Source organism: Podarcis liolepis (genome assembly GCF_965112155.1).
Source record: "Podarcis liolepis genome assembly, chromosome: 10".
Lineage (NCBI taxonomy): Eukaryota > Metazoa > Chordata > Lepidosauria > Squamata > Lacertidae > Podarcis > Podarcis liolepis.
This window is the reverse complement of record NC_139562.1, coordinates 62973500-62987549: the sequence shown is the minus strand read 5'-3', so window position 1 is coordinate 62987549 and position 14050 is coordinate 62973500. Positions and strand designations below refer to the sequence as shown.

Genomic DNA, 14050 nt, shown 5'->3' with positions numbered 1-14050 from the left:
GCTGTGTCTGTAACCTGAAGCGTATGTAACCTGAAGCGTATGTAACCCAAGGTACCACTGTATGCATTATGATGCATTTCACAAATGACCAAACAATGAACCTACACATGGGAACTGGCTTTGAGATGTTGTTGTTGACATCCATCTGCCTTGGGGGACAATGGAGGAGTGTTTCTTTGGGGATGAAGTTACAGCGCCTGCTGTGGCTGTAGAGGCCAATATGGGAGAGACCTGTTTTGTTGCAGCTGGGCCAGATGAAGGCATCTGGTTGTACTGCTGCAGATGCACCATGGCGTTACTTCACTGTGTGCTCTTCCCAGCGGTTATTCCTCCTCTGGTCACTGCTATGGTTGCACAACCTTACCGCCTGTCTCCAGACACTGCGGTTGTCTGTAAGGGATTCCCACATGGTGGGGTTGATGTTGCCAGCCTTCAATGACTCTCAATGAAAGCAGCGAGAAGCACTGAGTCATCACCTCGAACTGAGCAAATGCAGAGCAGGGCAACCAAGATGATCAAGGGTTTGGAAACCAAGCCTTATGAGGAACGGTTGAAGGAGCTGGGTATGTTTAGCCTAGAAAAGAGGAGACTGAAAGGAAATATGAAAGCCACCTTCAAATTTCTCAAGAGCTGTAACACAGAAGAAGGAACAAGCTTGTTTTCTCCTGTTCTGGAGGGTAGGACTTGATCCAATGGCTTCAAGTGACAAGAAAGAAGATTCCTACTAAACGTCAGGAAAAACTTTTGGACAGCCTCCCGCAGTTTCGTCAAATTCATGTTGGTAGCTTTGAGAACACTGTCCAACCATCTCGTCCTCTGTCGTCCCCTTCTCCTTGTGCCCTCAATCTTTCCAGCTCTTTTCCAGGGAGTCTTCTCTTCTCATGAGGTATTGGAGTCTCAGCTTCAGGATCTGTCCTTCCAGTGAGCACTCAGGGCTGATTTCCTTCAGAATGGATAGGCTTGATCTCCTTGCAGTCCATGGGACTCTCAAGAGTCTCCTCCAGCACCAGAATTCAAAAGTGTCAATTCTTTGGTGATCAGCCTTCTTTATGGTCCAGCTCTCACGTCCATAAATCACTACTGGGAAAACCATAGCTTTAACTATACTGGACTCCAAATCCCATCATCCTTGACCATTGACCATACTGGCTGCAGCTAATGGGATTTGGAGTCCAGTAACATCTGGAGGGGCACAGGTTCCCCACACTTGGAACTGGCACAACATCAGCATGCTCCATAGACACACCAAAAAGGGTGAATGTCTTCATCAATGCAAACCACTGTGTTTTATGGCACAGTCAAATAAGTATCATGGCCAAAAAGGAAAATGAGCCATCTCTGTTGCCGTTGGGCTAATGTGTGTTTTTTTGCTTTTGCCTCTTTAACAGGCTGGCTTGAGTTCAACGTATGTCAACATCTCAGGCAAAACATGTGGATCAGACATCTGCATTCAGGTTTGTCTTTTGTTTTGAAGGTCTTTTCTGTGCTAGCATGCAAATGATAACTAGAGGGGGAAGTAGCACATCTTCCCTAATCAGTTCTTTATCATCTTATTGCAGCAGCAATGGCAAGACATCGGGGGGGGGGGGATGCATTTACCGCATTAGAAAAATGTTAAGAGGGAGAAGCTAGATCACAAACACAACATCCCTCAGGACATGAAATAGATGGATCAGAACAGTTGCATGTGGTGAATTTTTTTGTAGGGGAACAGTTAAGGCCAAAGGCAACAGCCCCAGTAAACTGGGCAGAAGATTCCTGGACTTTGGGCAGGAGGTGCCAGGCCTCTGACAGGATGCTGGAACCCTGCTTCCTCCTTCCCAAGGTCAGGAAGGCTTTGAGAAGGTGGCAGAAGGGCTCTTGGACCTGTCAGAGCATTGCACCTCCCTCCCTAAACTTAATCTGGGCAGAAGCTTCCTGGGCTTTGGGAAGGAGGTGCCAGGCTTCAATACTTTATTTTATTGGGAGCATTTAGGGGACTAGCCTAGTTCCCCTAGTCCACTGACTGCATGCCATTGGATCAGAAGTGGCTTGCTGGGTGGGTGAAGATGCTATGCTAGGTTTCTGGCAGGTGGGCCACTGTTGTTTACTGGGAGCAGAAAATAGAGGTGTCACAGAGACTGACAGTGTGCAGATCTCAATTTGGTGTTCCTGCTGGTGCATTTGCACCATGCCAGCCTCCCCACTGCTTTGCCCTTCTCTCTCCTGATAAGCAATAGCGACCCACCTGCCTGGAAGCTACGGTAGTGACTTTGCCCCACCTTTGAGCTGCTTCTGGTATGGGCAGTAGCTAAATATTATAGTGTCAACACCTATTTAACAGATCTAACACTGCAAGAAAATGGAGGAGTTACGTTCAACTGACCAACAAAACAAAACAAAAACCTGTGCTAAGGTAATAACCTTCCTCCCTTTTTTTCTTTTATAAGGGACGGAGGACAGACGTAGACTATTCCATTCCTTCACACATCTGTGATTTGCCCTGTAGTAAGTATTGATAATAGTATTGTATTGGCCACTATAGCCCAAAGCCAAGTAGAATAATGTGTGGTCTGCAGCCACAGTTGTCCCATGTGGTTGGCCCTGGGCTTGTCTTGGTGGTGGAACCTACTGTGATCCTAGAGCCTGTGAGAGGCAGGATCAAATGCAGTCCTTGCTGATTGACAATGTTCTCTTCAGCTATTGATTTGGCATCACCGAGTACAAGGCGTGCACCCTATAGCAAATGTTCTAACGGAGAAAACCCTCATATGAAAGGACTACATATTCTTGAAACGTATGTATCGACTACAATGTGAGGACATTTTTTCTTTCCAGTTTCTGCTACTCGGAGTCAGAAAGGTGATGAAAATTCCTTAAGCATCCTATCTCTAATAGCATTGCTTGTGTTGACTGTGACCATGATGGGCCTCCTGGGACATAAACTTTTATCAGGTACGATTCCATGTAAACAAAGCATGTAACCTAAGTATGTCATGAATTCACACAGCAGGGTCTCTATATTATGACAGAGGGATCTGTTCTGTTTCTTAAAAAGTCATTTATTTATTTTTTTTAAAAAGGTTTGATGTAGCAGTGGAATCTAGATTCCAGGTTGGGGTGTTCTGGTTATGCAAGCCCCGGGGATATGGCAACACGCTGGCTTGGAGTGGCTTGGGGGATAGTTAGAAGTATCAGCTCTTGGCTGGACCAGTACCTTGAGATTTTGGCTTTTGAGTTTCTATGGTAACAGCATAGAATAATTTGCATAGGGGAAGATGCACAAGTTTTATGAAAACCAGTAGCAAGTTTCCTCCTGGATGTGAGAATGATTGCATAAAGGGTTTGTGCATGCATTAGCTGGAGCTTCTAATAATGTCCAAAGCTGTTCCCTGTTCAGAGTCTTCCTCACCCTGATTGTTCATTACAATAGTTGACATGTCCTGGTTTCAGTGTCAGGGGGGAATTTTGCCAAATGTCAGGAAAACCCTGGATGTATGGCAACACGATGGAAACAGCAGTGGAAATATGGCAACCCTAATCTGTGCTAGAACGCAGGTGCTTGTCTGATGTTGCATGGATCCTGAGTGTTGCAATTTTCAACATTTGTGAAGAAGAACAAATTGGCTCGGCCATTGTTCCATGTATGAAAGCAGCTCTGGGTTCATTGAAATAGTTAAGCAAGCTGAGTATTCAGTGTATGCAGTTTTTCCTCCCTTGGAGTTAATAGGAAACTTTGAAAGATAGGAAGATTCACAACTTATTCATATGTTCCCTTCTGAACTTTCTTTTTCAAGCAAGAAATGTACATGGAGTTGATCAAACTCACTCACAGTTTCAATGTTCTACCAAGCCTCCCTTGTATTAATATTGTGTTAATATTATTAAGACCAACTTGAACACCTAAGTTCATCTGTTTTCCACAGACTGTAAAATCTTGGCTTGGTGATGCAACCTCCAGAACACAGATTGTTAATCAGCCAAAGGCCTGGTTGAAAAAGAACGTTTTTACCTGGCGCTGATGTATAATGAAGGTGTCAGGCGATCCTCCTTGAGGTGGCCATTGCAGAAAAGGCCTGTTCTCATGTTCCCATCCTCCGGACCTCTTGTGGAGGAGGCACACTATGAAGGGCCTCAGATTATGATCACAGGGTCTGGACTCTGTCATATGGGGAGAAGCAGCCCTTGAATTATTGCAGTCCTGAGCTGTTTAAGGCTTGATAGATCAAAACCAGCACTTTGAATTGGGCCCAGAAACTAATTGGCAGCCAGTGCAGTTGGGCCAGGATCTGTGCAATACGCTCAAACTGTCTTGCACCAGCGGAAGTTTCCGAGCTGTTTTCAGAGGCGGCCCCATGCACGCATAACACATTACAATAATCTAACCTAGAGCTTAGCAGAGCATAGACGACAGATGTTAGACTATCCCTATTCAGGTAGGAGCAAGGGTAGGGCACCAGCCAAAGCTGATGCAAGGCACTCTGTGCCCTCGAGGCCACCTGAGCCTCAAGTGACAGCAATTGATCTCAAAATATTCCCGAGCTATGTACCTGCTCCTTCAGAGAGAGTGTAACTCCATCAAGAGCGGGCAAGCTCCCATCCATCTGGTCTAGGGAACGACCCACTAACTCTAGCTTCTTGCACCAAGCTAAGAGTTTCATCTGTTGCTCCGCCCACATTTGTCTGCAGCTCTGGTCCTCATTAGGGACACGGGTGGCGCTGTGGGTTAAACCTCAGAGCCTAGGACTTGCTGATCAGAAGACCAGCGGCTCGAATCCCCGTGACGGGGTGAGCTCCCGTTGCTCGGTCCCTGCTCCTGCCAACCTAGCAGTTTGAAAGCACGTCAAAGTGCAAGTAGATAAATAAGTACCGCTCCGGCGGGAAGGTAAATGGCGTTTCTGTGCGCTGCTCTGGTTCGCCAGAAGCGGCTTAGTCATGCTGGCCACATGACCTGGAAGCTATATGCCGGCTCCCTTGGCCAATAAAGCGAGATGAGCGCCGCAACCCCAGAGTTGGTCACGACTGGACCTAATGGTCAGGGGTCCCTTTACCTTTACCTGGTCCTCATTGGCAAGCAGCCACATGGCTATCTATTGGGGAATGTGGTCCTAAAGGAGATTTCCCACCCCTTCTATAACCATTTTTACCAGTCCCAAATGGTCTGCTTAGGTCAGTGTTGTAGAGTGTCTGAACTCTTATATCCAATATAATTCAGGTCCATACTCATATCTGTTTCCTCATTTCCTTCTCTATCTGTTGCTCACCCAACATAGTCCCAACAACAAGGCATTCCCTGACAGATAGGGGTATTCTAGAAGACTTGAGCTCACCATGGCTTATGCCCATGGTTACATGTTAGAAGGTACCCAAGTGGTTTTCGTTTATATAACCCATGTCAATTGTAGCTATACAAATGGACTGTATTGCAGTCTGCCCATTTGTTATTTATTTGAGTCAGGTGGTATGGCCTCTTCAAAGGCAATGTTTCCATACGCACTCTGGACGGAAAAGTTGTTGAGCTTTTGTTTGGCAAATTCACGAAACAGAACATGGGTTGACATACATCCAGACACTGCTTCCGACTGCAGCATTCCAGATACATCAGGGAAATTCAGGACGTATGGCAACCTTACACTCAGGCAATTGCCAAGCTACATTTCCATATGAGGTCTAGTAGAATAGCCGGGGCAGATTTGCATGATTCAAGGAACTGCAGAACTGATTCCGGTATCTATTTTTGTTTCTCTCATCCATTTCTGGTAAGATGTGCAAGCTGTAACCTCTCCTTGTAAGGAAGAGATGCAAATCAAATACCCTCCTTGCACAAACAAAAACCACAAAAAGAGGCATGTGTCACTTGCGCATCCTCTTTTCAACACATAATGTAATGTGCAAAGCAACCTTCAAGATGCCATCTTCAGAAAACATGTTCCTTAAAATGCCAGTGCGTTCCAGGCATCCTGCTGGATTTCTGCCTTGGATTGACATTTAGGAAACAAAAATACATATCCAGTCACACTTAGGAATGGTGGGCTGATTCAAATATGTGAGCCTTGGTTCTGGTAAGTTATTGCTTCATTGTTTGAATAAGTGATGACGCTTCATTGTTTGAATAAGTGATGAATAGTGACATATAAACTTTGTCCTTATTGTCTGATCTGCAAGGACTGTTTTGTAACCGCAACCCATCATTTGATGTTGCCGTTGTTGACCTAAGTCTGGTGGATCTCAGGGCTCCGTCAAGTGGCCCCTGAAGACATGTTTATACAAAACTTCCTTTGCTTCTTCTTGGCAACCTGTTTCTTACCTAGGTCAGATAGGAGGCTAGATAAAATGTGATGTTGTGTTTAGCATGTTGGACTAGAACTGGGGAGACCCAGATCCATATCACCACTCAGTTGTGAAGCTTACTAGGTGACGTTTGGCCAGTCACCATGCTTCAGTCTCACCTACTGCACCGAGCTGCTTTGAGGGTAAAATTGGCAGAGGGGAAACTATGGGCATTGCCCTGGAAGGGAGACCAGGGTATCAGTATTGTTACAAAGGTTGCACACCACCTCCAGTCTCTGCTGAGTGAAAATAAGATTCCAGGGGTTCCAGGCACTCAACCAGGGTTGTGTTTCCACTGGGAAAATCGAGACGCCATGGAGGCTAGTACCTTTAAGAAATATGGCTCATTTTACACGCATATGCACCTAAAGCAGTGGTTCTCAACCTGTGGGTCCCCAGATGTTGTTGGACTACAACTCCCATCATCCCTGAGCTCTGGCCTTGCTAGCTAGGGGTGATGGGAGTTGTAGTTCAACAACATCTGGGGACCTACAGGTTGAGAAAAGCTGACCTAAAGTCTTCTGTGGAGGGGTTGCAGGACATTATACTCCTAGAGTGGCTCTCATTGCCGCTCTCATAACTTTGGCAAGTTTGGGTCTAAAACAGTCGTCAGTCATGGCTCCCGGTCTCTCACTGTAGCCTCCTCCAGCCAATGCTACATTGAGTTCTGCCCACTTCCTCCTTTTCGTTCCCAGAACACCTCTGGATTTTAAGAAGGATGCATTTTTCTGTCACATCCTGCCCCCACGTCACCTTGGCAACCTCCCAAATCTCCTGGTCCCATCCACTCCTTGGAGCAGGGGCAAAGGATAGCTTTATTCAATTCCAGTTGCCCTTAATGGCCCAATACTTGGTTTTCCATTGTTTTTCAACAGTCCTGCATGTAGCTAGAATCCAGAAATTTCTTGCCTGGCACAGTACTGCAGTTTGTGTTTTCCCTTTATTTCCCAAATATTATCTCAATACCACCATTTATTAATTTCAACCATTTGCTTGACAGGCTCTGGTACCTTAGATCTATGACGAGATAACTGAATAATTTGAGGTGGAAGATTAACTGCTGCCATTTGTTTCCCCTTCCAGTTTTTCACAAGGAGACTCACAAAGAGAAAAGCACAGCACAAACCAAAATGCAGAGGTGAGTGTACATTTTTTTTGGTATGGCTTCTTGTCATTCGGAAGACACTTTGCTTGCAAGCCCCCCCCCCCCCAATTGATCTAGAAGTCAATGCAACACCGTATCTTAGAACTGGGGAAGAAAATCTCGCTCTTTCATAACCTTCTAGTCAAGTTTTAAACCCTCTTCTGCTCAGAGAAGCAAAAATACAGGCAGTACGTGAAAATATCTGTCACAGATTTGAAATACTACCCTGAGTCAGCCTGCCGAATTGGGGTGGGCTTGAGGGAACAATCAGGCTTCCCTCAGGTCCATTCCTGGGGGATTTAAAACAGCCCACACCAGCCCCAGACTCCCAGCCCTTCCTCGTTTGATCAACCCACCCATCTACTTGGGTAATTTTGCATTTACTCATTGAATTGACCTTGCTATGGCTGCGGTGGTTGCCATATTTGTGGGGCCAAGAAAAGAATTGGCTATGACCTGGAGGTTTTGCCTACCCTGTAGAATCATCACAACTTTGGCAATTTAGGCATTGGACAACTTTAGCCTTAGTTGGAGGCGGGGGGTGGGGGTGGCATTGTCTAAAACAGGGAAAGGGAACATTTGGCTCTTAAGATGTTGCACTCCAAATCCCATAAGCTCCAACCCGCATGACCAAAGTTGAGGGATGATGTGAGTTGGAGTCCAACAAGGAGGGCCATAGGTTCCTCACCCCAGGTCGAAAAAATAAATCATGATTAATACTATCTGCTAATTTTGGCAGATCCAGTTAAGTTCCGGAACATGGAATGATTAAAAAAGAGTTGTCAACAAAGCCTGAAACACGCTATCCCTTTTATTAAACGGTGAAAATTCTCCCCATCTGACACCTCTTTCTCTTTCCTCCTCCAGTATGAAGAGCACCTGTTCTTTGCATTTATGAAGAAAAGCAATCAAATTAGAGGAACAATTTCAGCGGCCTTCTCAATAACTGTGTTACGTCTCTTGGGGCGAGTTGCTCTTACTTTGGTGAATAGTTGCCACATGCCAGTAACTCTCATTGATTTCAAGGACTATTCATGAGGTCAAGTTTTTTGAGGGCAAGCCCCTACTACAAAGCGGCCTGGAGGGAGAGAGACGAGTGAAAAACAGTCTACAGTCAGTTTCAATCTCCTTCGGAATTGACGAATGTGCTCATTAGATGTTGCAGTATGTGCGGTGGGAGCTGCTTTGCCATAGATTCATCCCACAGCATTCTTGCAAACATTCAAAGGTCCACAGCCACCAGGGTAGGGACCTGGGCAGCTTGGATCTTTCCTACAGAATCATCACCCTCCCTCTTGGTAGGTTGGTAGTTCCACGAACTTCTGGTGGGCTTTTGAACATTTGTGGCAGCTTTGTGGGATAAGCCAATGGAAAACGGCGATTCTGTCATGCGTGAGGGACACAAAAAGAAACTCCCCTGTGCACAGATGGTGTACTAAGGCCCCATCTGCACAGTACCATACCACTTTAAACCCGGTGAACTGTAGTTTGTAAAGGATGCTGAGAGTTGTTAGGAGACCCGGTGTTCTCCTCACAGAGCTTCAGTTCTCAGAGCTGAAGTCAAGCCCACTTCCCAGGGAATTGTACTCTGGGAAGGGAAGAGGTGTTTTCCAACAACGCCCAGCCCTCTTAACAAACTACAGTTCCCATGATACTGTTCTTGGCTGTTTAAAATGATGTGATATTACCTTAAATGTCTTCCTCTTTGGCAATCATTCGCAGCCAAGTACTTCCATGAACACGGTCTTAACAGTGAGTCCGTAAGTGACCTTGGAGGCCAATTCTGGATCCACACAGTGGAGACATAGGTTTCTGGGTGGGAGTTGATCACAGTGAGGGTTTGCCAAGCGTGCCTTCCTCTTAGCACGTTTCTCCCTTTCGTCCTGAGTTCGAGCGTCTTCAAAGCCCATGACACCTTTGGTGCCTAAGTTTTGTTATTTGAGGGTCATCTCATGTATAATATGTCACTTTGTCAACTCCAAGTGCATCCCAAAAGTTATTGAATGGAAAATATTTTGTTGGATATTTGTTATCTATTTTATTGTTTGTGTCCCCCTCCTCCTTATGAGCTGTTACTTTTTATTACTGAGGACTAAAAAGTCCCTGTCTTGCCATGGACAGAAACCTAACCCTTAGACAATTCTCAGGTTTTATCGCATAGTTTGATTTTTCTACCTGGAGAAAGCATGCATTATTTCTGTGGTTGAAGTACTCAGCAAAGTTATTACGAAGCAAGCTCAACTGCATTTTGTGAGACTTGCTTTTGTTGAAATGCATTCAGCATCCGGTTTTAATTCTTTTCCACAGAGTTTGTGAGAGCCTGTTACAGATTAGTAGACTCTTTCTGCGATAGCCTTGGGTTTATTTTCTATCATCTTAGCTAGTGTCGTTAAGTTGTTTTTTGCCAGCACTTTTAAATGCTCAGAGACACTGTGTGCCACAGAGTGAGCTGGTCAGTAAATCACACAGTTCGAAAGCACGACCTTCACAGAGTTGGCCTAATAAGCACAGCAGCTTGTTCCCTGTAGGTCTTATCCCAGGAAATCAGTTGCTGAGACTAAAGGTCCTCGTCTCCCCAAGCCCTGCCTCCTCCTCTCCGGGGCTTCTTCCAAGCAATCAGACAAGCAATCACAGACTGAGCCTGCAGGCAGTCAGCCTATCCTCCACCCTCTTCATGTCTCTTCTGGTTCTGGGAGACAAGCGGTGAGGGGAGCTTATCTCAGCAGAAGTGGGAGATACCTGTGACTAACTCTGTCTAACTCATCTCTGCCTCCTGACCTCTCTCCTCCCACTCACCTGCTTTAGCAGCTTCTTCTTCTTCTTCTTCTTCTTCTTCTTCTTCTTCTTCTTCTTCTTCTTCTTCTTCTTCGACTTCTCTCTGCCACAGTCTCCCCCAGCTCACTAAACCCTGTTGCCTCTTCAGCTTCCAATACCTCCTCTTCCCTGTCTTTCCCCTCTGACCACTCATTGTTGTCCCATCACCACTCCTCCTGTGGATGCAATTGAAAAAGAATGAGAAAGGACACTGAGCCAGGCTGTTCCCTTGTAGAGTCCCCCCCCCACAGATCCAGAATCACCTATATTCTTCTTTCCTAGATATACTCGAGGAAACCCCTTCATTGGCTTCATCCACATGGGAAAATTGGGTCTGTCATCTGTTTGCCATTTAGAATTCCTAACGTTACTTAGAAATCTGAAAGATATAATGACATGTTCTTGTTATGTACCAATCCCATTATTTATATGAGAATAATACCATGAACGCTACAAAATGCCGACTGTTTGTCGTTTATTTCTTCTACTGAAGTCCAAATTCCTGCCGGGCACGCCTCATTTCTGAGGCGTAACAAGGAGTCAAGTTAACATCCATGGTGGAGCTTAAAAACCTGTGTGGGATTCTGGGAGGGGACTGTTTATTTAGGCCCCCGGAAAACATGAAAGTTGGTGAGGAGCATGAGAAGTCTTTCCCATCTGTATGAAATTTTGTCATAGTATTCTCAGAGGGTGCATTTGGGAGAAGCATGTAAATTAAAGACATCTTGTTGCTGATGAAATGCAGGAAAGTGCTGGGATGTTAGAATCTGTGTGTGCTAAGGTGTGCTGAGGAAGAAAACAATCCCAACTCTTGGTACATGAAAGTAGCGGACAGCTCAAGTAGAGAAAAGATGCCAGAGAAGGCTTTTCAAGAATTTTAAATATATATATAATAGGCCTGAATCCATAATGTGCTGGGGAACCATGACTCTCCAGAAACTGAGGGACTCCAACTCCCATCAGCCCAAGTCAATACATTTGATGGTCTCAGGTATGATTGACGCCGTAGAACAACAATGGCTGGAGAGTCACAGGTTCCCTGTTGCTAAACAGAGAGAAGGGGAACATGCTGAACAGCAAGCAGAAATAGGAAAATGACACAAAGCTAAGGAATAATAACAACAATAATAAATTCAGTGATTTCAAGAGATCCCATCTTCAGACACTGGCCCACAAAACAGATTTTATTGTGTGTTTTGCACATCACATTTCTCCTCACAAAGGGTGGTAAGGGTGAGAACCATTGAACATCTGATGAAATATTTGAAAGCAGCAATCTGGCAAAAGTTATTGTCAAAAGCTGCTGTTGAATATACCTTGGGTAACGTGAAAGGAAGATACCCAAACAAGGGATCCTGGTTTGTTTTGTTTGAACAAACCATGAATGGTAAGCCAAGAGAAGACCTTTGCTTAGCCTCATGTTTGGTGTGATTGGGCTGATTTGATTGGGCTGGTTTTTATTGATTGGGGGGCCAGCTGCCCCTCCCTGCCCCCTCCGGCTACACCCTTGGGTGCTAAGAAGACACACTCCGCCGCTACTCTTGTCCCATTAGCAGCATCTTGAACTGCATCAGTCCCAACTAGCACAGCCTAAAGCAGGCATAGGCCCTGCAGATGTTTTGAGACTACAATTCCCATCATCCCTGACCACTGGTCCTGTTAGCTAGGGATGATGGGAGTTGTAGTCCCAAAATATCTGGAGGGCCAAGTTTGCCTATGCCTGGCCCAAGGATCAGGAATGATATGCTGGGAGTACCTAGAAACCCAGCGGACCACATAATCCCTTCTTTAAGGGCTGCAGCTGAGCTCTGAACTCAAACAAGTGAAGCAAGGAAATGGAAAGGAGTTTCCATCCAAGGACTAGGGATGGACACAAATCTGTCAATTTCAGATTCTTTCTGTTTCCTATTTTTAATCGGTTTCTTATTTTTTAATTTTCAGTTCAGTTTGCCCCATTTCCCCATCAGCTTGGGATTATTACTATTTTAAACAAAGGTCCTTGCAAAAATCCACCAGTGTTCCGGCACACATTTCTCTTAATAAATACATTTTTGCAAGCCATTTCCCTATACATGATGCATTTTTTTGGTATGGCATTTTCAGGGACATACACTTTCACACATTTCAGTACGTATATTTGGGTTGGGGAACAGCACCACAAAATTCAGAGAACTGCGAATTTTGAAGAATCCGTGATGTTTCCAGGAAATTAAGTAAGTCTGTTAAAATACAAACCCCATTCCTACCTGGGGCAATGGGACTCCAGGGCAGGCAATTTTCATTGGAACGATGTGGAGATCAAGGGTTAACCCTCCATCTCACCATTGTCCTGATTGCTTCCCTGTGTCTCCTCCTCCTCCTCCTCCTCCACCACCTTCCTCTTCATCAGATGAAAGCCATGCATTTAACATGGTTTCACTTGGCCCTGAGGCAATGCCACCCTAAACATTATTTCCTCACTGTGCTTCACATTTACACAGCAATCTGTGTTAGTGGATGATCTGACCTGTGTGTTTATTGCCCATCACTGCATCAATAAACCCATCAGATGTTAGTCTTGGGGGCATGTCTGCATACGAGCAGAATGGTTAATGAAGTCCAGAAGCGCCATTACGTCAAATGGTCATGAGCTGCAGTCTTAATGACAACGTGCTTATTTATGCCATCCTCTGCTGTCATCGCACTGGGGATTTGCGTGCGTGTCGAGATGAAGTGTGTGGCTTGCTTTTGCTCATAATTCGTAACAGAACCAAAGGACTCACCAGGGTGCAATGCCCTAACATAACATGCTCTTAAATAAACCTAGGCACAGGGTGGTGTAAAGCAATAGCAGAACGCATGTATGTTTTCTCCAGCATGGATAAACAAGAGAAGGGAAGATGGAGGAAGAGAATTTAGGCAATATGGCTAGAGCAGTGGCAGACCTGGAGGTGCAGGTCAAATCTGTGTCCAGGGCAACTGTCTACAAGCTCCATCTGGTAAGGTGGCTAAGACCCTACCTGCCCACAGACTGTCTCATCAAAATGGTGCATGCTTTAGTTATCTCCCGCTTGGACTACTGCAATGCGCTCTACATGGGGCTACCTTTGAAGGTGACCCGGAAACTACGACTAATCCAGAATGCGGCACCTAGACTGGTGACTGGGAGTGGCCGCCAAGACCATATAACACCGGTCCTGAAAGACCTACATTGGATCCCAGTACATTTCCAAGCACAATTCAAAGTGTTGGTGCTGACCTTTTAAAGCCCTAAACGGCCTTGGCCCAGTATACCTGAAGGAGCGTCTCCATCCCCATCGTTCAGCCCGGACACTGAGGTCCAGCTCTGAGGGCCTTCTGGCGGTTCCCTCATTGCAAGAAGCTACAGGGAACCAGGCAGAGGGCCTTCTCGGTAGTGGCGCCCTCCCTGTGGAACGCCCTCCCACCAGATGTCAAAGAGATAAACAACTACCTAACATTTAGAAGACATCTGAAGGCAGCCCTGTTCAGGTATGTTTTTAATGTGTGACATTTTAATGTATTTTTAATCTTTGTTGGAAGCCGCCCAGAGTGGCTGGGGAAACCCAGCCAGATGGGTGGGGTACAAATAATAAATTCTTCTTCTTCTTCTTCTTCTTCTTCTTCTTCTTCTTCTTCTTCTTCTTCTTCTTCTTCTTCTTCTTCTTCTTCTTCTTCTTCTTCTTCCAAGCAACCCTTGCTTAAGACTCCCTTTTCCTGTCACCTCAAACACATGCCCCATCACCTTGGGAACATCTGTCTCCTCAGGCCCAAATATTCCTCTCA

The 14050-nt window shown here is 45.5% G+C and overlaps 1 protein-coding gene across 2 annotated transcripts in view; it reads left to right on the top strand.

Moving 5' to 3' along the window:
* Positions 1-10725, top strand: part of IL17REL (interleukin 17 receptor E like) — a 49899-nt gene extending 39174 nt beyond the window's left edge. The window contains exons 14-19 of one of the 2 annotated variants that reach the window (XR_014516603.1): positions 1389-1454; positions 2430-2487; positions 2818-2934; positions 7393-7447; positions 8321-8943; positions 9031-10725. Coding sequence is in view for 1 of the 2 variants with exons in the window: in XM_083463611.1 (XP_083319737.1) it covers positions 1389-1454; positions 2430-2487; positions 2818-2934; positions 7393-7447; positions 8321-8351 (327 nt within the window). In the remaining variant the exon portion in view is untranslated. Of the gene's footprint in view, positions 1-1388; positions 1455-2429; positions 2488-2817; positions 2935-7392; positions 7448-8320 lie in introns of both variants that reach the window. The other variant, XM_083463611.1, reaches the window with a different exon arrangement.
* The last annotated feature ends 3325 nt before the right edge of the window (positions 10726-14050 follow it).